This window comes from Egretta garzetta, unplaced genomic scaffold (assembly GCF_000687185.1).
Source record: "Egretta garzetta isolate BGI_Z169 unplaced genomic scaffold, ASM68718v1 scaffold526, whole genome shotgun sequence".
Taxonomy (NCBI): Eukaryota; Metazoa; Chordata; class Aves; order Pelecaniformes; family Ardeidae; genus Egretta; species Egretta garzetta.
In genome coordinates, this window is record NW_009259967.1 from 278086 (window position 1) to 303209 (window position 25124).

Below are 25124 nucleotides of genomic sequence, written 5' to 3' on the forward strand. Positions count from 1 at the left end.
GCGCGGTGGAACCGGGGCACCGTCAGGGTTAACAGCAACACAGGCAAAAGGAGGTACGTGGTGGAGCTACGTGCGTTTTATCACATTCCCTCCGTCACGCACGAAGAACTGCATCACAGAAGCTGGGGACAGAACAGGCCTGAGAGTTAACTCTGAGGACACTGCCATGTAAACACGGTGGAGCCATTAGCTGTTGAGCACAGCTGCCTCCTGAAACCCATTAAGTAGTACCTTCACAGTAAATCATTAAATAAATGATTAATCCGGATCACTTAATGCCTAGAGATAGAAATTCGTACTTCATGACTAAGCTGTCTGTCACCCTGGCACACAGCAGCCACCGCAATCACTAGGAAATCAGACCATTGCTACTGCTCCAGTGAAACTTTGCTGCAGCGTTGTCCCTAATTAGTTATGGTACTTACAGCTCTGACTACAACCAGCAATTACACCGTTCAAGAAAGGTGTGTGATTTTGTCACGCATTACTGCCAAGTTTAGAAAACAGAGTGCTCGGCCCTGAGCAGCATGACAAGGTCTAATGTATCATCATAAAAAAAAAATAAAAAGTACTTTTCTTTTTTTCTCCTTTCAGAAAATTGTCATTTTCAATCTTGTGCAGTAATGAGCCATGACTCCATTCCAGTCTATTTCTTTTCTGTACACCCTTCCCAAAAGAGGATAAAGGAAAGCTGCAGCTGTGTTTACCCAGGAAAGCTTTGCTACTTAAAGCAACACAGTGGCACAGGCAGTGTTTCGCTGTCCAAGTCCCTGTCTGGAAATCCTTATTCCATTACAATACAGTTCGAGGCAGAGATTTACTTCTTGGAAGAGGCTGAGGATGCAGCTCAGTCTCTTAGTGGAAAGGGTACCTTTAGCAATTAGTTTGTACCCTGCACAGAGACACTCTCTAGACCACTCTTCTACCTCCCAGTCTTGATGCCTTCGCATCCTACCTCCTCTACCCTCCCTCCCGACGTTACCCGATATATTGCCATTTGCTTGTGCTCTCTGCTAATAGGATGGGATGGACCCAGATGATTTCAGTTCTGGAAATACAATGTGAGCCTTCATGTTCCGCATAGTACCTCACTCATTTGTGGTAACGCATCACTGCTTGGAAGAATCTTGCTCCAGATGAATGACACAAGCTCCAGTGCTGGAGAGGGGCCCAGTCCGCTGCCAGCATCTCCAAGCAGACCAAATGAAACACACACTCAATTTCCAAAAGGAGAGTTGTAAGACAAACTTGTTTCAAACCTCTTATTTTTATGAAGTGAACTGAGACAAAGGAACAATACAGTTTAATTACAGAATACTGTTAAGGGTTTACAAAAAAAAAATTTAGAAAATATACTGACAAAGAGCAAACCTTGGAAGTTTTTCTACCAATTTTTCTGCCACTCCCAGAAGTAAGCAAGTCCTATCTATAGTTTCAAAGAAGAGACCTATTAAGTACTTCTGGTCTAGTACTCTTTGTGGAGAGGTAAACAAAAACCCAAAACCCTCCAAACGAACACACATTTCCCCTAACAATATTTAAAAGAAATGCACAGATACATCATGAGCATCTAGTCATGCCAACTTATCCAAAGAAAAATGGCTCACAGACACCCACAGCCACAACCCTGAGAACGAAACCTTCCTTATACTTGAATAAGGTGGTCCCCACCCTGTCTGAAGCATTTGAATGGCAAAACATGGAACTTTTTTTTTATTTAAATACTTAAACTTGTATACATTGTATAAATTCAGAATTTCAAAAGCAAAGAATTTTCAACAGTCCTGTGCTTGCAAGTCAAATATAGTGGTATGCCAAAAAAAAAAAAAAAAGCCAAGACTCAGGCACAGCCTGCACTCATTTTGTCACGTGGTGGAATAGCACTATCACCTGGAGGGGCTTTACTTTTACTAAATACCAGCCAAAGCAAGTATACTGGAAATAAGCTGGTTTTGCCTTTATATCTTATTTTCTTGGGGGGTGGAATGCTACACATCCTTTAACTGCTTTCTCCCCCCCTTTGTACACTTTTGTCTATATACACACCGAATTAGCATTACACAGCCTTATACAGTAGTGCTGATAATCAACGGCATGCAACTTCCAGCAGAAAGCTTTGCTTCTCAGCCTAACATAACTCTGACTTGGCAGAAAAGTCCTTTTTCTTAGTACACCTCTTTGATGTTTTTGCCAGCATAGTGGTTCATCAGGGTGTGATCTTTTTCACTCTCCTGTGAAAGACTGTTGTATAGCTATGCCAAGAGACTTATCTGTATATAAACCAAGCCTATGTGGGTTGGCCAGAAGGTTTTTTAATTTTTCCAAGCAAACCCTTTCTAATCTCAATGAACAGGCATCTTATAAGCTCCCCTGTTTACATATCTGGATTGGATGAGAGTTTTACATACCTGCAACAGGTAACAAAAGAACCAATACAATTTAAGACATTGGTCTAGTAGCAATGCAAGAAAAACAAAAGTCACTGTTTTCAATCAAAAACAGCTCTCGAAAAAATGGATCTCAAAAACAGACCTTGAGAAGAACAGTCAGACACAGTAGAAATTTCCTTCCACAGATCATCATTATTTCCATTCAACAAGGGTTTACCTGTCATTATAAAGAAAGGAACTTTTGGAAGAATAGCCCCTTTTTTTCATTTGGATGTCTTCAAATACCCAGTCTAAGCTCATCAAGTCACCTCTATCAGAAATTAGATTCGTCTAGCCAGCCTGAGGTCGGTTTGAGGTTCTGCCACAGATTTACCACTTGATTTTTATTTTCATGCTTTTCTTGACAAAGTACATCCTGATTGTAGAAGGAGGCAATTTGAGACACCTCTTTATTTGTGGGAAAGCAATCCCCGTCATCTCTGTAGTTTCCATCCTTCTGTGGATTGCTTCTCTTTTTTAACTCCATGGCTGGTCTGATCAAAAGACCATCCTCATTCATTCTGTAGTCTTTTATTGCTTTCTCCCTTCGAAGCTTCTGGATGTCTGCCAGCTGATGCAGCTCCTCTGGCAGCTCCGTGCAAGTGGGCTGATAAGGAAAAAAGAAACAGAAAAGAAGTCAAAACAATACATATGCATACACATGCTCTACTTTTGTTAGTACCAGATAAGAGCTCCCTCTGTAATTAGCCAATGGAACAGAACAATCATTTCTCATTAGATCTGTGAAATGTATCAACTACCTGCTTATACAAACAATACCTAAGGGGAAAAAAGTGCCACCCCTCCCCCCCCAGTCTGTCTTTTAAAGGCAACCCAAAGGGAAAAATACTGGACTTGCATTTATTGTTTACTCCTTTATTCTGAAGATCTTCAAGATTTAAGAAATACTTCACATACAGGATTTAGATGTCTCCTGGAAAACCTTTTGCACTATGGAGTTGTTCTAAATCCCTGTCGTGGTTTAACCCAGCAGGCAGCTGAACACCATGCAGCCACTCGCTCACTCCCAACCATCAGTTGGATGGGGGAGAGAATTGGAAAAAAGGTAAAACCGAAAACCCACGGGTTGAGATAAAGACAGTTTAATGAAACAGCAGAGGAAAATAATAACCGTAGAATCATAGAAACTTTAGGTTGGAAAAGACCTTTAAGATCATCAAGTCCAACTCTTAGCCTAGCCCTGCCATTCCACCACTAATCCATGTCCATAAGCACCTCGTCTGCCTGTCTTTTAAATACCTCCAGGGATGGGGACTCAAGCACCTTCCTGGGCAGCCCATTTCAGTGCCTGATAACCCTTCCACTGAAGAAATTTTTCCTAATGCCCAGCCTAAACCTCCCCTGCCGCAACTTGAGGCCATTTACTCTTGTCCTATCACCCATTACCTGGGAGAAGAGAATGACACCCATCTCACTACAGCCACCTGTCAGGGAGTTGTAGAGGGCAATAATGGTAAGAGAATATACAGAATATACAAAATAAGTGATGCATTATGCAATTGCTCACCACCCACTCACTGATGCCCAGCTGGTCCCCAAGCAGTGATCCCTGTCTCCCAGCCATCTCCCCCCAGTTTATAGACTGAGCATGACAACACATGGTCTGGAATAGCCCTTCAGCCATTTGGGGTCGGCTGTCCTGGCTGTGCCCCCTCCCAGCTTCTTGTGCACCTGGCGAGCAGGGGAAGCTGAAAAAGTCCTTGACCAGTCTAAGCACTACTTAGCAACAACTAAAACATCAGTGTGTTATCAACATTCTTCTACTAAATTCAAAACACAGCACTATGCCAGCTACTAGGAAGAAAATTAACTCTATGCCAGCCAAAACCAGGACAAGCCCCTAAAAAGGCATAACCAGTTCATGTTTGCTTGTAGGAGCCACTGCAAAGGCAGCTTTCCCAGCTTTTAATTTAAAACCTTGGTATTCTATTCTATGGGTAAAAAACCCAACAAACCACTTATGTGGAAAAAGCCAACATAGTTAACAAATCAAAGACACAGCTGCTTAGGAAACAGGAGAAAGGAGATAACACTCCTTGATTTAGTCCTGAGCAGTGCATGGGGGGCTGCTCAAAATATTACATGCAAGCATCTGCTCCTCAACAAGGACTGCAATGCTCACCAACTTTGTAGGAACAACAACAAAAAAATCCACAGTTGCATTCAGCTGTAGGAAGTGCAATTACACAAATAAGGAAGCTTAATTAAAAAGTAGTAAGAGGCAGCCAAGCAAATTCAATCCTAGCAGGTAGCATGGAGACAATTTCAAGACAACATACAAGCAGCACAGAGTAAACGCTACCTAACAGCGAAAGATCCCAGAAAGAGTGAAAGGAAACTGACAGGACTACAGGTTAGGGGAACGGAGACTATGAAGTAAGCATCCTTCAGGAAAGCAAAGCCCCATGCAAGTGAAGAAGATGGTAAGGATGAAGTTACAGAAAAAAAACCAAAGGGCAGGCCAGAATAATTTTATTAATATTTAACAAAAATGTAACAGAACTAATAAAAAAAATTCTTCATACATGAGAGGAGCACAAAATGTCAACCATGCTGCAGGCCCAAGTGATGATGAGAGAATACAAAAGCAGCATGGTAAAAACCAGGATATTTTCTCTTCTACATTCAGCATAAAAAATGTGGAGATTTCCATACCCAAAAACATTCATTATGTGCCCAGAATGTGTTTCAGATTGTCCCATAAATACTTAATACCAACACCTGAAATAGAAACAATGTAGATTACATCCAAAATTCCTGAACAGCGGAAGATGGAAGAGCTGAACTAGTAACTATAATATCTTGCTTAAAACCTGCCTTGATACCCAGGGATTGGAAGATGGTCCCAGGAAAGATACAGGAAGCGACATGCTGGTAAGTCAGGTGTCTGTATGAGCATACCAGTAGAAACACTAAGAACAGAATGAGCGGATATACAGATGTGATGCACTGGAAAAGAGTTACCACCGCTTTTGTAAAAGGAAGCTGTGCCTCACAAAACCTATGTCTAGAAGTTTGCACGGATCCAGAGGAAGGTTAAATGATTTGGACAGGATTGCAGAAAAAAGCAACTTACTTGAGAACACCCCACCTTCAGTTCTGTTTAACCAGAAGAATTCACATCCAGCTTCCTAACTGCTACAGTATCCTACAGTGAGAGGTAATCCATGCCCCAAACCACTTAAAGCCAAGGTGCATGAAAATTCAGGCTGTATATTCATAATGATTAACATGCATCGTGTGCAGTCCCAACTCACCTGCCAGTTGAGAAAAATTCTGTCTCAGGCATGCAATTATATTTAGACAGAGAACAGAGTTTATGCCATCATGTGTCATGAACATGTTATCTGGTATTATATACCGCACTACACCTTAAGTGCATCGGGAAATCAACTCTGCTGCATGGAGGTGTGCATCTCCCCTATGGTACCAGAGCTCTGCTTGTGAACTATCACCACTTAAACAAGAAAGCACTGTACTTCTAGAACATTTGCTTCTTTACACTGATGGGTTCTCAGGCCGTGTCTGCTTCTTTGAATCCAAATCCTAAACATCAGTATGCAGGTGCATTTCCAAGTACCTAACAGCACACAATATGAATCAACAAGGAGAATTAGAAATGTAGCACATACAGCTCCTTTACCAGCTCTTTTCTAGTGACAGAGCTGTAGAAGCACAGAAAACCATTCTACTTGATGTCTACATCCACAAGAAGAACAATTACTCCTGGCAGACAGTTATGCTGAAAACACAGGAAACTGCAGGGACTTTCAGGGTGGGGAGTTTGTGTTGTGTTCTCCCCCTCAGTGGTAAGGAAGATTATCAGTTTGAGAAAGATGCCGAAGAGGGAAGCTGAGGGCTTTGATAACGAAGTGCTGAGGATCAGAGGTTACTGTTTTGCATCTGGTTTGTGGGTAAAACATCAGTTGTTTAGGAGGGAGCATCCACTATTCAGAAGACTCAACTACTACTTGCAGGTGATGACACAAGAAACCACAGAGTGTCAACACGTTTTCAGAACTGTCAGGATCATTAACACGCCTTTTTTTTTTTTTTTTTTTTTTTTTTCTTTTTTCTCTATTTTCTTCTTCATTCTCTTCTCCCAGTACTACATCAACAAGGGTGTTGCATTATCATTTTTGGCTGCTGTGGACCACTGGCAATACTTTACAGTTGCTAGCAACTGCTAGGATGCATGACACCCATCTTTTCTGCAACGCTTTCCTGAAGGAAGCTCTAATCCATGGAGTTGCGTCCTGACACCTTGACAGCACATCTCCCACCTGGCATAGCAGCTCATGGCCCAGCCCCTCAGTACATCTTCTGTTACTGCTGAAACAACTATCAAATGACAAAAGAATGTGTTGTGCCATCCAGAAGCAAGGTGGAAGCCTTGCTGGAAGGGCTGCCCACTGGCTGACCATAAGGACCCTGTTTCTTTGCCATTTCCATCAAAACATCTGAAAGATCAAGGCGAAGAAAAGATGGCTGACACCTCAGCTGAAACGAGGACTACCACCAGTGACTGCTGTGATTGCTCATGAGAATTATGACATCCAAATCAGAGACTCAAACGTACTATTTGCACAAAATACGTAACTGTGGCTTGCTCTGCTCTTACCAGTTTATTGCTGTGAAAGCAATAAATTGTCATTAATCTCCATTTCTACCAGCTTATCTATGGCCTCTGACAATCTAGGACTTTGTTCCCATCAAATTATTTATGAAAACTTGTCTTAAGTAAAGGGAAAGCACAAGCTTCTGTTGAAACAAGCTGGAACAAAACAAAACCCCCACCTGTTCAAGAAACAAGGCAAAATTATAGACACAGATACATACAATTATGCAATTAAGTCTGAAATCAAGCACTCCTGAACATGTTGAAGGCCACAAGGATGATCTGACCCTAGCAGGAGGTAAGCGTTTAGCCAGAAAGTGATTCTTGTATTCTGCCACTAACGGGGGCCTGTTAGAGCACACAAAGTTCTCACTGAGGAACAAGAGGTGCGTGTAGAAAACAGACTGTGGAGACTGGGCGTACAGAGCCCAAGGAAGGGTGGTGACAATTACATTCATCAGCCTTATTCAGACTTGTCTTTCCTCAACTCTCAGTGTATGCAGTGATCCATAAGGGCAAGTGAACAGGCTTGGCTTTTACTCTCATATTCATTTTTCCTTGCTGCTGTTTCGAAGAGGAGAAGACTCTGGTCCAGATCTGCTCCCAGAAGCTGAACCCCTTGATCTGGTAAGAGAAGAAGAGAGTAGGTAACTGCTCCAGTAGTCATCATTCAACACCATTGGTCATTACTCAGCATTATTCAATACACAGCCTCAGACTGAGGAGCCAAAGCATATTTTTCACTAAGTATATCCCGATACTGTTATTACACACAAAAGCCATTGGCATTATGAACTTCTGGATGTGGAAGTCACCCAATAAAGATTAGGAAGATGCTACCATGCTAGTCCAAGCTGAAGTTCAATGTTGCAAACCCTGATCCAGGAGCTAAGATTCAACATGTGACAGCTGGAGATGGGAGGGAATGTGGCTACGTATTCCATCCAGCTTCAGTATTTAATTTTTAAAGACTTATGATTGAAACTGTGCCTGTATCTGTGTACTTGTTTTGCAAGTATAGTTTCCACGGGAATGTTGTAAGTTTGTCGTAATGGGAGAAGGAAAAAAAACCATTCTTCTGTCTGACATGATGTCACTCAATAAGATCAGAGGAAACATGAGCAGGCCAGGGAAGCACAGCTCATTCATTGCTCTAGTCAGGTACGACATACTCAGACACACCTTTACATTCCAGAGGCACAACAGAAGGCATGTCTATATAACTACTTTTCCCTTTGTCAGAAGGCTGAAGACCTGGTGGTTCTGTTCAGAAACCACAATCCAAGAACTAAAGCAGAACAAGAAGGGCCCAGAAGAGCATTCCTTACCTGGAGTGATGGAAGTCAGTCAGTTTCCAGATCTGGTCATCTTCTCCAAGTGCCGGCAAATCAAAGAGGCCACGGTAACTTGGAGACTGTCTTGCCTAGTGGCTTTCACTCCCACAACTTTCAAGTAAAGGCTTGATGTACCATAGCTGGTTCCTCTTCACTCAGAAACTACGTCCATCTTCCAATTTAGAAGCCGAAGTAGTGCAAGATATCTTTACAGCCCTGGAGCATTTATTGTCTTTGGCTTTGCTGCAGTCCTGCTTCAGCAAGAGAGGCCTCTCTTCCAGTTCTCCAGTATGGAGAAAGCGCAGTAGATAACATATTTCAGGTTTCCAAAATGTTTACCTGGCATGGGTATTTACTTCAGAATCCAAGGAGATCCATTACTTCTGCTGAAGTAGTGTTGGAACTGCGCCAGGTCACGTCTGGAGAATAGTCATCATGCATAGGGACTCCAGTGTTGCTGTTGTTGGAGACTGACTCCAAGATGAAGTGAAGCTCTTTGTACCAGACTGTTGTTCACCAAGGGTCCAAGGTGGAGCACAAGTGTAAATTGTAACTGGTCAGTGTAAAGTAGTAAAGTAAAATAGTCCAGTAAAAGCATTTTCCAGGTAACTTTCAACTGTAGCTCCACAAAATGCACAGAAGGCATAACACAGAGCTTAGTGATGGATGAACTTTACTTCTAAATATCCATGAAAAAGCACTAGAATAAATATGGGGGAAGGGTAAATGTCTTGACTATTCATTCTGACAATCAGATCTGAATAAAGGCTTCTTGATTCAGGGAATTAATACAGACCTAGCTAGAAAATCTAGAAGTTGCAGAAAAAAAGCTTTTTTTTCCCCTCCCCAAAACAGGTTTAGCTAAACGCCATCAACTTGCAAAGGAGTCCCTTAAAGTTAACTTTGTTTGCTTACTCAGTGAAGAAACTGAACTAACAGACCACATTTAACTAAACCAAACTCTGTATTTGGAGTTTAAATATGTATTGCAAGCAGATTTTAAATAAAGTACAAGAAACTTTCATTTACACGATCTTCTCACAAGATACAGAAACAACAGAAATTATTAACAGTGAAATGATGGTGAAAATGGCTACTTTTACTAGCTGTACTACAAGATTTCTAAAGCAACTGCAAGAAGTATGATTATCAGACATGACACTAAATAGATCTTCAAAATGCCATTTGAAATACTCAGGATCAGATTAATTCCTTGGCTAATCTTATGGAACAAATGGATTTACAAAAGGATTGGCTTTAGCAACCTGAGTACCACTTTAAAAAAATTCTACAAACAAATAGCCCAATGCAAACCAGATTTTGTACTCTTTTCACTTTAACAAACTGTTCTTTTCCCTTGTGTCATGCCTTCTTTTGCATGCATATCACACTGGAAATTCAGATGCTGAGCTCATTTTTTTCCATGAACTATGAACACCCTTCTTATTTTGGCAGCTCTCCTCTAAAAAGTAAAGGTTTTCAGACATGACCTCTTCTCTTCCATCTGTGAAGCAACTATGACCTCTTGTGGTTATCTAAACTAATCTCCTAAATCCTCAATAATGGGATTTACTGCTCTGAGCCCTTAAGTAATTCCCAAAGGATTCAAGTCTGTGCTTGAGTGCTTTGTTAAACCAGTGCAAAGAAAAAGACAATTTATTCCATGAAGATAGACCTGCATTCTCTTTCCTGTTACAAGACATTTACAATTGCAAAAATGGAGTGGCAGCAGGATTTAATCAATTTAGTTCAGTCTCTTTGTTATGAATAAGGATGTTTGACCATTCACTTTTCACAGAGATTTAATACCAGCAATGTCTTACATAGTTACTGCAAGCCCTCCTAAGATTACTTCGTTGAGAAGACAGAAAAAGACCACACGAATACCACTGCTTGTTTGGCTTGCATGGACCTCTTCTTTCCATTAGCACAGGAAGTCAAGCTCCTTAACCAAAACTGTTGTTTCTCCCCACCCCACCCCCCTTTAAAAACTAAAAAGCAATTACAGAAGTGTCCATCATATAACAGCCACTCCACGGTATCTGGTCATGCAATACTACTGGTTCTGTGTAACCAAAGAGGCAAAGTGTTACTTGACTTGATTTTTTTTTTTCTTTTAAGATAACATAGGTGAGAAGAAATTAGGAAGACAAGGTAACTCAGAGATACTTTTACAGAAATAAAAATCTTTGGCCAACAAGAGACAACACTTCTCAGAAACAGCCAGTACATGCAAAAGAGCTCAGCAGTAAAGATGACAGAACAGAAGAAAAATAGAACAAGTATTGGGGACTAAATGCTGTTACCAAGACAGCAACTGGCAGCTCCAGGTACCAACACTTCACAATCGCCTGTCCCTCTTCATGCCCTCACATATACACAGCCTCTGTTGAGCCCAGAGGTTCTCAGTCTCAGATGAGAGTGAACAGAAAGCACGTGTGCCTGTGCCCATGCCTTAATAGCTGCAGCTCACCATCCACAATACTGACTTGAGGTGGATTTGTACTAATGGACTAACATGAAATGCAGCTAGGTAGATATAGACACCATCACTTCTGCTGCTGTACGCAGGAAACAAGGTTTGTGGCATCAAGTAGGGTGTACAGTTGCAGAAAAGGAAGCTGCTGTAGCTAGGTCCTCCAGAGTATATCCATCAAAGCCTTAGATCAAATCACTAACCAGAGAAACAAGCAAAGACATACCTACCTTTGTGCTCCCAAGGTGATCTCCAGGTGCAGTCCGATAAGCATTTAAATAACCATGTACTACAGCTGTTAGGTCAGACATCAAATTATCCATTAGAGAAGAGTGGAGCAGCAGAAGGTACATAGCCTTCAGAGCAAGGGCTTTAAGCAGAGAAGCTGGAAAAGGTCTCAAGAACCATATGTCAGGATTCTCCTGTGTATCCCAATGCAAATGAAAACAGTTATTTAAGTAGCAAAAACTATAACAGAGCTTTTCATCACATTCTTCTGCAGTTTACAACATATCTCCCAATGCTGATCTCTATTTTCAGTGCTACTGAATACTTGCAGCTTCTAAGGCCACCTGTATACAAGCCTGTGGATGTTAGAGAAGGAGGAGCTTGGGAGGAGGGATTGCTTCTTTAAAAAAAAAAAACCAAAACCAAAACCCCAACCCCAACACATACCTATTCCAGCACAATACTAGGTTCTCTCTCACCTATCTCTGAAACTAGGTTGGGTTCCTAAGAGCTGAGCTGAAAGACCTAAAGGGGAAAAAACCCCTCCCATCAAGGGAGCTGGGAAATCAGCTGGGGATAGTAACATCTTCAGCCATCACAACTGGAACCAGAACAAGAAAATGAGCCCCAGTTAAGCTTGACCACGATACCCTGAGCAAAATTGTCACTATGGAGTGGCTTACACTGGTATACTTACTACATACACATTACAAAGTTATTTTCCACTTTTAGTCATCAGACCAACAGGAGGATTTGGTTTGGTAAACTAAGGCAGGCATGTTGTCATTTGGTTTAGATTTGCCACACAGAATTCTCTAAACAGAAATTTTGAGCAACACTATTAGAATTCCAAAACTTATATAAAAATAAAGCTGTGTTCAAATTGGAGGTTTCACTGAGTAGCTATTATAGCAATATCAAGTAACATTTAATCCAGGTTTTTGAGAAAGATTTTAAGACTATGAACAGGCAGTGCAAAACCACTCAGATTTGCTCAGGAAGTTACAAGACCAGTATGAAGGAAGAAAAAATGCTCTGGTAGGAAAGAGATTGTTCCTATTCAGTAAATAAATCGTGTCTATATAGTGAGGTCTCATTAAGTATTACTTCCCATATTTAATAGCTTCTTTGGAAGTCATGTCCCGTGTTCCCCCCCCCTGCCCCGCTAAAAGCAAAGTCAGGTGATTAAAAACCCAGCAAAAAAGATGCCACAACTGGCACTAGCATATTTATATTGTTTAACTAATTTTACTATTTAACTAATTCAATATCCTCCTATGATAAGGTCACCTGCCTAGTGGGTGAAGGGAAGGCAGTGGATGTAGTTTTTCTGGATTTTAGTAAGGCTTTTGATACTGCCCCTCACAGCATCCTTCTGGACAAGTTGTCCAACTGTGGGATGAGTGGGTTCACAGTGTGCTGGGTGAAGAACTGGCTGAAGGGCAGAGCTCAAAGGGTAGTAGTGAATGGGGCTACATCTGGCTGGTGGCTGGTCACCAGCGGTATTCCTCAGGGTTCAGTTCTAGGGCTAGTTCTGTCCAATATATTTATCAATGATCTGGATGCAGGACTTGAATGCACCATTAAGCGAGTTTGCTGGTGATACCAGACTGGGAGGTGCTGTTGACTCTCCTGAGGGACAAGATGCCTCGCAAAGGGATCTAGATAGACTGGAGCACTGTGCTATGATTAATGGCATGAAATTTAACAAGTCCAAATGCTGGATTCTGCACCTAAGGCAGAGTAACACCAGGCATAAGTATAAATTGAGAGAGGAGTGGCTGGAGAGCAGCCGTGCAGAAAGGGATCTAGGGGTGCTGGTCGACAGCGTGCTCAGTATGAGTCAGCAGTGTGCCCTGGCAGCCAGGAGGGCAAAACGCATCCTGGGGTGCATCAAACACAGCATAACCAGTCGGTCAACAGAAGCGATTATCCCACTGTATCCAGCATTGGTGCAGCCTCAGCTTGAGTACTGTGTGTGGTTCTGGGCCCCACAATTTAAGAAGGATGTGAAGGTCCTTGAATATGTCCAGAGGAAGACAACAAAGCTGGTGATGGGGCTGGAAGGAATGTCCTGAGAGGAACAGCTAAGGACTTTGGGCTTATCTGGTTTGGAGAAAAGGAGGCTGAGGGGTGACCTCATTGCTCTCTACAGCTTCCTGAGGAGGGGACATGGAGAGGGAGGTGCTGAGCTCTTCTCCCTGGTATCCAGTGATAGGACGCGTGGGAATGGTTCAAAGCTGCACCAGGGGAGGTTTAGACTGGACATTAGGAAGCATTTCTTTACAGAGAGGGTGGTCAAGCACTGGAACAGGCTTCCTGGAACGGTGGTCGATGCCTCAAGCCTGTCAGTGTTTAAGGGGCATTTGGACAAAGCCCTTAACCGGGCATTTGGATTAGACGATTGTTGTAGGTCCCTTCCAACTGAAATAGTCTATTCTGTTCTATTCTATTTATCAAGCTTATGTTCCCAAAATCTTAGGAGCTCCTGGCCCATTAAATTTTCCCTTGCTTGTCCCCATCTGAAAGATTAACAAAAACAAGGACAACAGAGAATAATGATTTGGCAAATGCTACTGAACTGCACAAGCAAGAAAAAAATCGCTACTCTCATTTTTTCATTCTAATAGTGCTGGCAATAAAAGTTTCCTCTTTCCCAAAAAAAAACATTTTAACCAACTTCTTCTGTTGGAACGAGGTTGCAGAATTAGTCAAACACTAAGATACCCAGAACATTTTTTACCCGAGTTATATATATCCCCTATTGTACAAGCTTTGTTGTTCTTCAAACCCTCAATTTCAAATGAGCTATTAGGAAATCAGCATAAGCACTGTTGCCAACTAAAGCTTGCATCTGTCTCCCAAGTCAGTGTTACAAAATGTCCTTAACTACAGCAATTCGACCACTGCATAGTGCCATGCTCTTAAAAAAACTGACAGAAACATCTCAAGATGGGCAAAGCACAGCTCACAATTGAGTCTTCAGAAGGTGCCTCACTGAATCACTCACTGAAACCATCTGCTGCCTGCACTTCATGATGGCATCCCATTTGGAAGATATCTTCAAGTGCTCCATCAAACACTCCTCTAATGTGCAGACACGGTGCGGAAGGAAGCCGCCTGTTGCCACTGAGAACTGCAGAGCATCAGCAACCTGCAATGGAAGGGATCAATATGCCGTGACCAGCGTCTGTTAACCCAAGGCAAAGGATATGGACGTTTGACAGTGGGGATGCATATTAGAATTAAAGTATGCTGCAAACAAATTAATCCTCATTTTGACTGCATGCAGTTGCAGAGCTAGTAATCCAACTCCTTAAAACTGTTAAGTTACACAAAAGGGTAAATTAAGTTTTAAGAATGACTTATGTAAGTTATATGTTGTAGTAGTCTAAGGTTCCTTCTAGCCCAGTACTCTTGCCTCCAGACAGCGGGTGGCTTGGAGCAGTATCAGAAGAGCATAAACACACAGTGATACTTCCCCAGGATACTTATGGTTTTGCCTTTTATCTAAAACCTGAAATAGTGATGTAATTGTACAGAAAACATGACGAAAGAATATGCAAGCCTATAACCTGATATTGCCTTTGGCAGCATACAGAGCCAAAAGGGAAGCAGAGAACAGCCTCCAGCAGCAACTGCATGGCATGGTGTTTGCTTGTTTCTCATCCTGGTTTCATCCCTTTTACCCTTTTGCAGTAAGAGCAGGAACAGCCCTGATTCTTGTCCCTAACCAGGGAACACAAAGATGAGTGGGACTATTGATACAGGTGCAGAGAGAAGACAATGGAAAAGGGAAGCCTGGAAGAGTCCACTCACCAGGGCAATGGAGAGTTAAAAATAAAAGGCCTGCATCCACATTCAAAATCTGAGACTGAGCTATCTGCTATTAGAACAACCTACCCTTCAGACTTTCTCTGCTACTCAGGAGCCCAGATTCCCACTCTGGTCCCCTGAAATTCCCACTGACCTCTCACTGCCCTTTTCTACTCCTGAGAAACCTTGGGCATCTCAACACAAGCATCCACAAATCCCACCAACAAAACCATGAGTTTACAGGGCAGCCCAGTTTTACTGCAAGGGTTACAGCCGAAGCCACTGTTCCAGCTGTTCTACCACACGCTGCCCATGTGCTACCTGGACCAGACCATGTAGTGCTTGGCAGCACCAGCTCAGCCCCTGCAATAGTGACCACAGATTTGTAACTGACCTGTTCTGGCCTCTTAGGGAGGGTAAATTCCAAGACCAAACCCCCATTCCTAACTTATCTATAAAGTCTTTGGGGGAAAAAAAAAAAAAATCTCTTCCTGTCCAATAGCAAAGGCAAACAAGCTGGTATCATTTACTAATGACCAAAGCTGTCTCTGAGGCATCATCTAAATAGCTAGCTGCTGCCTTCTCTGGGAGAGAAGCCATGTATTTGCTAAGCCTACCAGAAGAAAGCTAATCCAAGCCATTTACTGAATTTCCAAGGAATAAAAGATTGTATGAAGGTATTATGAAGAAAATGCAAAACATTAGAACACCACAAGTAGAAAAAGCAGTCTTGGTCTAAGGACAGAAACGTGAGACCTCCTATGCTCTGTGGCTGGACAGAGAACCTAGGACTGCCTGTATTCCTGCTAGGCTGACTACATTGCTGCAGTCCAAAGAAGTCTACAACCACCAGCTGAAAACTGGCAGGAAACACACCTGGAGAAAGGAACTGCAACAATTCAAACTGATGAGTTCACTGAAGAGAATACAATGGAGAAGACCCAGGCGAAGCTGACCTTCACTGAATTGTAAGCACAAATCACCAGGTAAAGAGGAAGTTTCCCTCACTCATTACTGAACAATCCTTTGTATTGTACTTCTGACCACTAAAACCTTCTCTGACTTTTCTCTCTCAGTGGCCAAACGCAGATGAAGAACCACCTCAGGAAAGACCTTCTCAAGCAATGAGTTACTTTTACTCAAAGTCAAAACAAAGATGATCAAATCTATGGAAATATATTCCATTCTTCTAGATGGTTAGAGAGAGAGTTTCTAATAAAATGTCAATGCTTTCCAAACAAAGAAAGAAAAGACTTAAATATTTAAACAAAAATGAAAGCATCTTTGCAATCAATATTCATAAAAAGTCTAATGTGAATGAACAATGAATAAACTTGCCCACAATGAAAACAATGTTTTAGCTTTCACTGTGAAAATATTTGTCCGAAGCCATTGCATGCTAATGGCTTGGATTTAAGGACATAAAACCTACCACACGCTGAAGAGTAGTGTATGTGCATAGATCTGTGGAACCAGACAGCAACAGTGACTTCTTCACTTGTACATTTTATGATTAAACCTTACATGGACCTCTGTCTTATGGAAAGTCTCAAGCTGTCAAATTTTCTTTATTCTTTCAGCACATACCTCTATGAAGAATTGTATTATTTCTTTTGGTAGTACACAGATATGCAGCCAACAACATTTTACAATAGGCAGGGATTTCAGAGCGTGAGAATGCTCTATCTTCATGATGCAGGGTAAAAGTGTCCAGAAGTCAATGTTAGGGATGTAAGAACTGGCAACAGATAGTTGTCTGCTCGCTATGCAGCTTTTTAGGCTGCTATAGCCCAACAGGGACACACACCAGCCCCCACCCCCCCAAGGCAGTCAAATATGAAATAGCAGTATGAGACTTCCACAAACATTATCATTAAAAGTCACTTCAACAGGTGATGCTGAAGTACTATAAGAACATTGGTGGGGAAGATGGTCAGTGAACATCAAAAACCTTTCACTGCCATCTGCTAAATGTTGTGTTAATTAGATTACTTATTGCAAGGAATAAACAGTTGCAGCAACTACCCAATAACATGTTTGAAATTATGCAGCCAGGATCTCATCTAACCCAGAGTTCTCCATTGCTGTGTTTTTTTAAGCAGAGTCTCACCTGTTCCCATCTCTAAGAAGTGCTTCACAAAAAGCATCTATGAGAGTAGATGTCTCTCAGAGGTACCGCCCAGCTATTTGCTCCAGTAGTACAGAGTAGAAGACAAGACAGCTTAATTCCATAATATCATGTACACTGCAGGGTAGCCAAAACCAGACTACTTCACTAGCTTGTATTAGAAGTAAGATTCAGGCCAACAAATCAGAGTAATTGAATCTAAGCCTAGAGATCTATCAGTGCAAGAAAAGCATGCATGTCATCTCATACTAAGACAACAGGACAATGAATGGAATTCTGTGTACCTCAGACCCTAGGGAGGACAGTTCTGGTTAGTTATTTCCACTGTGTCGGTCACATGTTCTGGCCAGTACAGTTGAGAGCACTGATGGGAATTTTCACCCCTACCTTTTCATGCAGTCAAGACTTAACACTGACACTGACCGATATTTAACCTGTAATGGAATAACATAATTTTAGGGGCAAAAGGCCAAACTAAGATCAGAAGGGGACTGAGAGAAGCCTCTGCTGTATAAAGCTTATGACGTAGCCCAGATTAGGGCTTTGAAGAGTTACTACAGGCAGTCATATCTGTGACACAAAAGTCAGTATATAGGCAAGGACAAGTCATACATAACTACGCATAATATATCCATGCCCACTATGAAATATCATAGCCATTATGTTATTTTCTTCTCTCTTGAAAGGCTCTAATTCTCCTGTTAGCCACGCAACATTAACTACCACAACCACCAGGGCCAGAACCAGCAAAAACAGATTTCTATGGTAACCTGGCCTGTTCTCTCACTTCCACCACTGCTTTCATTAGCAGGTGCTTCCCGTGCTGGATACCTGCAGCCTGAATCTGTTTCTACACTTGTGAAAGGGGCAGAAAGAATAACAAAAACTATAAAGCACAAGCTGACCTGGCTCCTGTTAAAGTCACAGTAGCCTCAGGTTGTGTCAAGTTTGATCAAGACCAGTTAATACATCTTAAAAAAACCATATTAAACTTGCTGCTAGTATTAGATATTAACCACCTTTTAAAATGAGTTTACACAAGACTCTGAATAACACCATCAGCCTTCCCTGCTGGTTCTTTTTAGCTAGAACAAACCCGCTACATTTACATGGTTCAACAACTGTCACAGTCTAGTAATGCTAAACCTTCTCTGAGAGAATGCCCTGAACAAGGCTCAAGTTTCTCTTGTTGAAACTTTTGTTCCCAACCAGAATATCTGAATGGTACCTGCGTATCAAAGACATTGCAGAGCAGGACACCGTACTGGTGAAAGAGGCAGTCTGAGATCCAGCGGCAGTCATGCATGACCTGAAGCAAGAAAGAGCTGTCTGACAAACTTGTGTCCAACTGCAACCTTCTTGGTGCAGCTAGATCATTATATATGTGTATGACCTCTGCCACCACAAATGTCTCCACATGCTCTGTACCCTTACCTTCAAGATGTTTTTATCTTCCAGCACCATTTGTAATCCATTTTTGAAAGCCTGAGGTCCCAGAAGGAAGATATCAAATAGAAAAATACATCTCTCTGTTGCTATCTATAACAAATTCAGTTGCAGAGAAAATGAGCGAGGGACAGAAAAACAAAGGATTTGAAAGTAGGTGAGAGAGCACTGTTGCCCACAAGCCATAACCTCCTATGTACAGACTTATTTTGGGAAGAGCAGGGTCCATAAAAAAAAATATCCATAAACAAGTCTTGCTTTTTTCCCAGAGATGCTCACAGACTCTCACAATAATTAGAAAGAATGACCCAGTAGTCTACTACACATGTAAATACAGCATTTTAAGACATATCAAGAGCAAATCCTATGCACAGTACTTAAAATAAATTCCTACACCTATTATGGTGGCATTTTTAAAGAACCACTTTCAACAAAACTCTTGTGCCCATGACATTCCTTTCATTGTCAAAGACCACTACTAAAGAAATAAAGGACATCATTTTCCATCCTAGCATTTCAAACAGGATATAAAATTTAGGTTTTGTTTGTGTTCAAATTCATAATGGTTTAACAAAAGCTGTTATTTAAAAGCAATTTAGCCATACCAAAGCAAACATTTTGTGGACACTTACTTCTGCATAAACGAGTTAAGTTTAAAGCATGAACTCCCACACAAGTTCTTGCTTTGAATAAACACACTTACTTTTAAACTGATTTAAAAATAAACAAAGACAATTTCGAGCTAACACATTAAGCTATTCTCCTTTCTGTCCCTTCCTTTTCAGACATTGATAATCTCATAGCTAATTAAGATACTGTATCACCTTTAGATGGATTTTACTCCTTCAATTATATTGGCATTGTGATTAGGTCTTGCAGTTTTTCAATAGCTGTACTAGTGTAATACCTCTACCTGTATACAAGTATATAAAGATGGCAAACCAAATATGTTACACTGTTATATACAAATGTATATATTACATACAAGTTAAGTAATTATTATATTGCCTTATAATGGCATAATTCTTTCTGTAACAGGTCTTTTATGAAATACCTGATCCGTCTTGAAGAACATCATATCCCTTACCAAAACAGTTACGTGACTAAGTCTTAAACATAAGATAATCCCCTAATCCCCAAATGTTTCTCAGTTATGCCTCTGTTTAGTGGCACGTTTTGGGAAATACCTGCCTCTTACCTCAAGCCATGAGAGTTTTCCATGACGACACAAATTAACACCTTCTCCTGCTATACTGACAACACACTGCTGTTTTAGGTGTAATACCTAATGAAAAAAACAGGGATAAAATAACTACTGCCAGAGAATGATAGCCAGAGGGACATATAATAAACTGTGATTTTTCTGGTCATGCTCCATATTTAAAAATATAAATACAGATCAAAACCACATTGAATCTCAGATATGTAGTGATGCAAGAGAAACAGACACAGTATCAGCCCAGTTACTGGACTGGCTGGAAAACCTGCAACTGGAAACATCAATGATGGATTTAGCAGAGATTATGGATAACTAAAGAATATAGACTCCCTTGATCTCCTCCCAAGAAAATTTCCTATGTAGTTTTAGGAACTTCCTTAAGATCACATGAAGATGATGTTCCTTTCAGTTAAAAAGGAGAACTCATTTTCCAAGGTATAAAAAAACCCCTGTTACTCTCACAGACACAAAGAGTTTTCGGACAATAAAGGTCAAGCAACCTGTAATATGCATGTAACACAAGAGTAGAAGTCATAAACGGAAATAAAAAATCCAGGTTTTTTCTTCAAGTAGCAGTTAGATTCCTCTGTAAGCAGGGAAATCTCTTCCTGTGGGCAAGAGCTTTCTCCTCTGTACATGCAAGAGATTTATCATAATAAGAGCCCAAATTGCAACTGATGTTACTGCAAGACAAAATGGCGTGGAGGACCTATAATATTGCTGGTCTAATTTAGAATCTAAAAAATGATATTAAATTTAATAATAAATCCATCATTAACTCAGAATTCCGAAACAAAGCCTTTCTACCAAGTCTGCTCATGTTGTTATACGTCATTTAAGAGAAAAAGGCATGTCTGGAGTTCCAAACACCTACAAAAGCAACACAGTCGATTCCCTCTCCAGATGCCAACAAATCCTCATGTTGTTCCCTTCCTACACAAAATAACCATTTGCTAAATAATAATACCGACCCTTTACCTCAGCTACTGGTGATACAGTCTGAAAACAGCAACCAACACGAAAACAGCAACCAACACACACTGATGCAGATTCACATCCATCCACTGCAAACTCGTGCGCACTGCATCTTTCCCTGCGTGTTTTTCCCACACTTTAAATATACATTGATGTCACCACAGATACCATTTCTACTTAAAATAAGCCAGTTACTACCTATTACTGAAATCTCACTACAGTCTGCAAAAGTGATTTCCAGTATAAGACGTCATGAACTAGTGCTCACAACCCTCCCACCTAATAGATCTACTGACAATTAGCACAGAACAGGCTTAGAAGTCGTACGGACAGCGTAAGAGCTTTCATTAGTACTTACTGCTGGGCCAAATTTCTGCTGGAAACAATCAACAACTGTGTATTCCACATTCTCTTCTTCCTTCTTCTCTAAAAGGAAGGAAAAAACCCCATATAATTAGACGCCCCCTCTACTTGAATAAACTTTGCACAAGGTATGCATTTTAGCTGTATAATCGCTCTACTTTTCCTGGTTTAGCTGCTCAGTTCTAGAGCATGAACCAAAATTCTGTCTTTTGACAGAAACACTGGCTGTTTGGAAGTGAGTTGCAGTGTTACTTTTTGTCATTATGACGCATAAAGGAAACAAAAAGGTTTCAGTATAAAAAAGGCAAGGAGAATTTAAGCCAGATTTTAATATCTTTAACACCTGCTTAACAATGTCTAATGAACAGGTAAAGAAGGGTTCTCTTAAAGAATCTACGCTCTCCTTAGGTAAGATGCCAATGTTAATAATATGCATCCATGACAACACAAGGACAATCTTCTAAACTCTAAAATAATGGTCAACTGAAAGATCATAAGGACAAATTTTCAAAGGCTCTCACAGATCACACCAACCCTTGCTCTTTTTCTCACCCACTGCCCAGGTAAATGCAGCTAACCTTCCTTTAGCCCAAACAGGTTTTGCACTCTTGTCACGGTTCTAAGAGAACAGAACGAGCTGATCCAACGCAAGCACATGACAGCCAGCACAGAAGCAAAGAGCAATAGCCTTGTTGAGCTTTGAGTTATCTACCATGCCACGTATATTTCAGGAACAAGTATAAGATTAAAACAATCAGCAGAGAGGAGTGCTCACTGATGGAAGCACTTTGATTTCTCCAAAAGATCAGCTGTGCTGCTCAGCCACTTTTACAGTTGATGACAGCAACAGGGCAAACATTCTGGAAAGCAGATGAATTTCCTTCTGATGTTGTGAATGTGTCTGCACGCAAACAGCATGCCTGCAGACAACGAGCTCTGTACTTATCTTCTTGTGACCATTGTTTTTTCAGAATACATCCCGTTCCAATACAGACAAACCAAGAGATCACAGCCTCTGAGAAAGATGTGGTCTGACAAAGACAAACTAACTATATTGCTTGACTCATATCCACATTACCTGAGAGGGAGTATTTTAAGCTATTTGCAGCTCTGAGCTGGCCCTCTAGGGAAACACAAGGACTCCTCCATGGGCCACAATTTGCTGGTCCTGTGTCAGCTTGTTTGTTCCCTTCAACAGCTGAAGTGCACCTGCATGAGCAAGACAACCATACATGGCACAGAAGTCAAAACACTACACATGCCATCAGCACGGGCATTTTAATAAGGAAAATTATTTCATCCAATGCCATCTACCTGCATCCAGACAATGAACTGCTGCATGTGAAGCAACTTCCCAATCCAGTATGCATGGTTCTTAAAGAAAATCTTGAAGCTACCCAACAATAAGCTTATTTTGCACAAACGAGCCTCTATTTCAGATAAAATTACACATTTATTATGAAAGTAAAAGGTGAAAGCAGAACCTGAACAGTTGTTCACTGCAAACATCAGCAATGGTTTCAAGGGAAGAAAGAGTTCAAAGCACATAGAATGAAGTACCCGACCTGAGCCCCAAACCCACACAATTTAAATATCTATAAGTTTTTACACTGAATCAATAATTACAATTAATAACAATCAGTTACTGTAATTGAAGGTGATTCTACATGTTCACCAATATGTAAACCAGTTATATCCACTGAAACTTTACTGTAACAAAATGGAAGTTATTAAATCCTATAAAATGGCAGCATTTCAGGACCAAGAAAAAAATAGAGTACTAAGCATTCACCTGACTGAAAGATATCACATATGATGCTTAATTTCTATGACAGGACAGTCTGAGGTCAAGAATACTTCACTGGGAATATGACTTATTAGCATAAATTTCCTTCTATCGATGTAAAACCATCCCATTATGATTATAGAACTACAATCATGTACCTCTATCTCAATAGAATAAAACATAAAAACCCCTTTCCAATCAGCCTTTAGATGTAGGTGAAGAATCTTGTATCTAAAATTATATACTTAAAGGATTAACACAGGAATCTGCTACTGAGGCGAGCATATTCAAGTATGTAGTAGGCTTACTTAACAGGAAGAAAGAAGACAAGACAGCAGCAAGCAAGAAGACTGCTGCTAATCACAAATCCATGTGCTTTTAAACTATATTTTAAGTAGACACCACTTCATTCCTACTTCTCTTAAGAGGAAGAATAAACTATTCAAACGTGGTCTTGTGAGAAGACTCAAAGCAAAGCCATCTAGGAGCATGGGTCTGCAGGAGTCTGAAACATATTTTTATCAGCTTCCCAAAGTCACATTTATACATGTTTTGAGAGCATCTGTGTAAACTTAACCTTCCCTGTGCAATTGTCCTGGAACTGTTCCACCACAGAAGAAATGCTCATAGGAAATCCTCCCTGAAACTACAAGCTGACATGGAAACAAACTAAGCAAATTTTTCTACCTAGGAACACTAGTGGGAAGAAAAAAAAAAAAAAAAAAGAAAAAAGCAAGAGACAGAAATTGTAAGGAATAGCTTGAATGAACCTTTTACAGAGTGGAGGTCTTCCATTCACCACCTTGCTCACCTCTTCAGAGCAGAGAAATACATACTTGACACAGGTGAGTCTGAACTCAGTATTATACTAAATGTAAGCAGTGACTCCCCTAGCAAGTAGGTCCCACCCCTTCTCCTACCGTGGAAGGAAGCAAATGTTTCAACGTACTCAGGGAGCATTGCTGTTGCCTTCCCTGAATTTGGTTCATCCAGCAATTCCACTGCAATAGAAACAAAAAATTTATATGCTAGTGCTGACAAGCAACTTTTTGACACTTGCTATCTCCCAAAAAAAGGATAATTATATGCTAGTGCTGACAGCAACTAGCTTGTTTTTTGACACTTGCTATCTCCCAAAAAAAGGATAACCATAACTGATACTAACCACCAGAGGACATGGCCATACATGCAAATAAAGAAACTGAACTCAAAGTGTAGTTTAAATAATTTTAAATTCACTCTGAGGTACAAACCTATATAAAATAACTTACATCAGTAGCCTAGATAAGGTGTATTTCAGAACTCTAGCATTTAAACAAGACTAATGGCTTAGCATCCCACCAAAAACAAAGTCGCTATCAAACTACAACTAATTACTTTGCAGACTATTACATATACAATAAAGCAGGTACAAGGAACAAGGCAGAACAGAACCAGTTAACCGCTCGGTAAGTCCAATGGCTGCCTTCTGGGTATTTCCCCCTCAACACTTTGCACCTTGTCCCCAAAGCAAAGCAGATGCCAATAGAAAAGCACAGGACCTTTATATGCTAGAGAAGTTTTTCTTAAATAATCCCATATTCTTATCACTAGTAAATCATGGAAAGAGGCTCAGATAAACAGACCATTTAATAGAGATGCTTTCGCCTACGTGAGTAAAAGCAAAACCAAGTTAACTAGAACTCTAAGCAATTTAACCTCCCAGCAGAGTCCATTACTGAAAATCTTTCACATACAAAATGAATGTAATTTGCCTTCAGGATGTAAACGGGGGGCGTGCTTATCTCAAATGACTACCTTCAGAGTGGTTACTTTCATTCATTAGTGGTCTTACTGAACTTCGTTCATTATTTAACTAACAAGCTTTAATGCAGTACAGTCACAAGATCGTCACAAAGTGGGGGGAATTATTATTTCACCAATAGATAATTGGGGAACAAAAGTTGCATGCTTTATGCAACATTCTAAGTCCTATTGATTTTAAAAGATGTGCAACTGAAGAATTCAGCAGAGTGACCAAAAATGGATTTAAAATGCTGAACTAAGAGCAGGCATGATCCCTGTGCCCCAAAATGCTGTAAGAAAAGCCTCACCATTGACTATTTCATGGCCAAAAAACATCTTTACTCCTGGAGTGCTTCTGCCAGTTTCCAAGTTCTTCACTGAAATGAGGGAGGGGAAAAAAAATACAGACATACATCAAGTTCCACTGTTTGAGGTAAAAGCTTGTAATTTGCAGAACAAAGCACGACTGTAGGACCGGGTAGTACTATTAGCTGGGGGGG

General features: G+C 40.8%; 1 protein-coding gene across 8 annotated transcripts; it reads right to left on the bottom strand.

Annotated features, from left to right (window-relative positions):
* Positions 1-1339: 1339 nt before the first annotated feature.
* On the bottom strand, positions 1340-25097 carry EXD1 (exonuclease 3'-5' domain containing 1). 8 transcript variants are annotated; one of them, XR_004842203.1, is made up of 12 exons: positions 24933-25097; positions 23789-23840; positions 22132-22262; positions 21049-21116; positions 19695-19781; positions 18485-18589; positions 18279-18359; positions 14117-14260; positions 11109-11300; positions 8397-8955; positions 7521-7692; positions 2955-3036 (listed from the first exon to the last, which is right to left on the bottom strand). XR_004842203.1 is itself a non-coding variant. In XM_035895730.1 (10 exons), exons 1-10 carry the CDS (start codon positions 25033-25035, stop codon positions 2704-2706), a joined length of 1296 nt encoding a protein of 431 aa, XP_035751623.1. In that variant the 5' UTR covers positions 25036-25097; the 3' UTR covers positions 1340-2703. The 8 variants fall into 8 exon arrangements, 5 of the variants coding, with proteins under 5 accessions (XP_035751623.1, XP_035751624.1, XP_035751625.1 ...); XR_004842204.1 differs by lacking the exon at positions 2955-3036 and having other exon boundaries at positions 6544-7692; positions 8397-8908; XR_004842202.1 differs by lacking the exon at positions 2955-3036 and having other exon boundaries at positions 6544-7692.
* Positions 25098-25124: the final 27 nt, after the last annotated feature.

Excerpts from the sequence above, each read along its gene's own strand:
- EXD1 (XM_035895730.1), bottom strand. The coding sequence starts at position 25,035 with ATGTCTGTATTTTTTTTCCCCTCCCTCATTTCAGTGAAGAACTTGGAA. Across the intron at positions 22,263-23,788 it reads GCAACAGCAATGCTCCCTGA|GTGCACTTCAGCTGTTGAAG; the intron begins GTACGTTGAAAC and ends TTGCTCATGCAG. Across the intron at positions 18,590-19,694 it reads GAAAACTCTCATGGCTTGAG|ATAGCAACAGAGAGATGTAT; the intron begins GTAAGAGGCAGG and ends AATTTGTTATAG.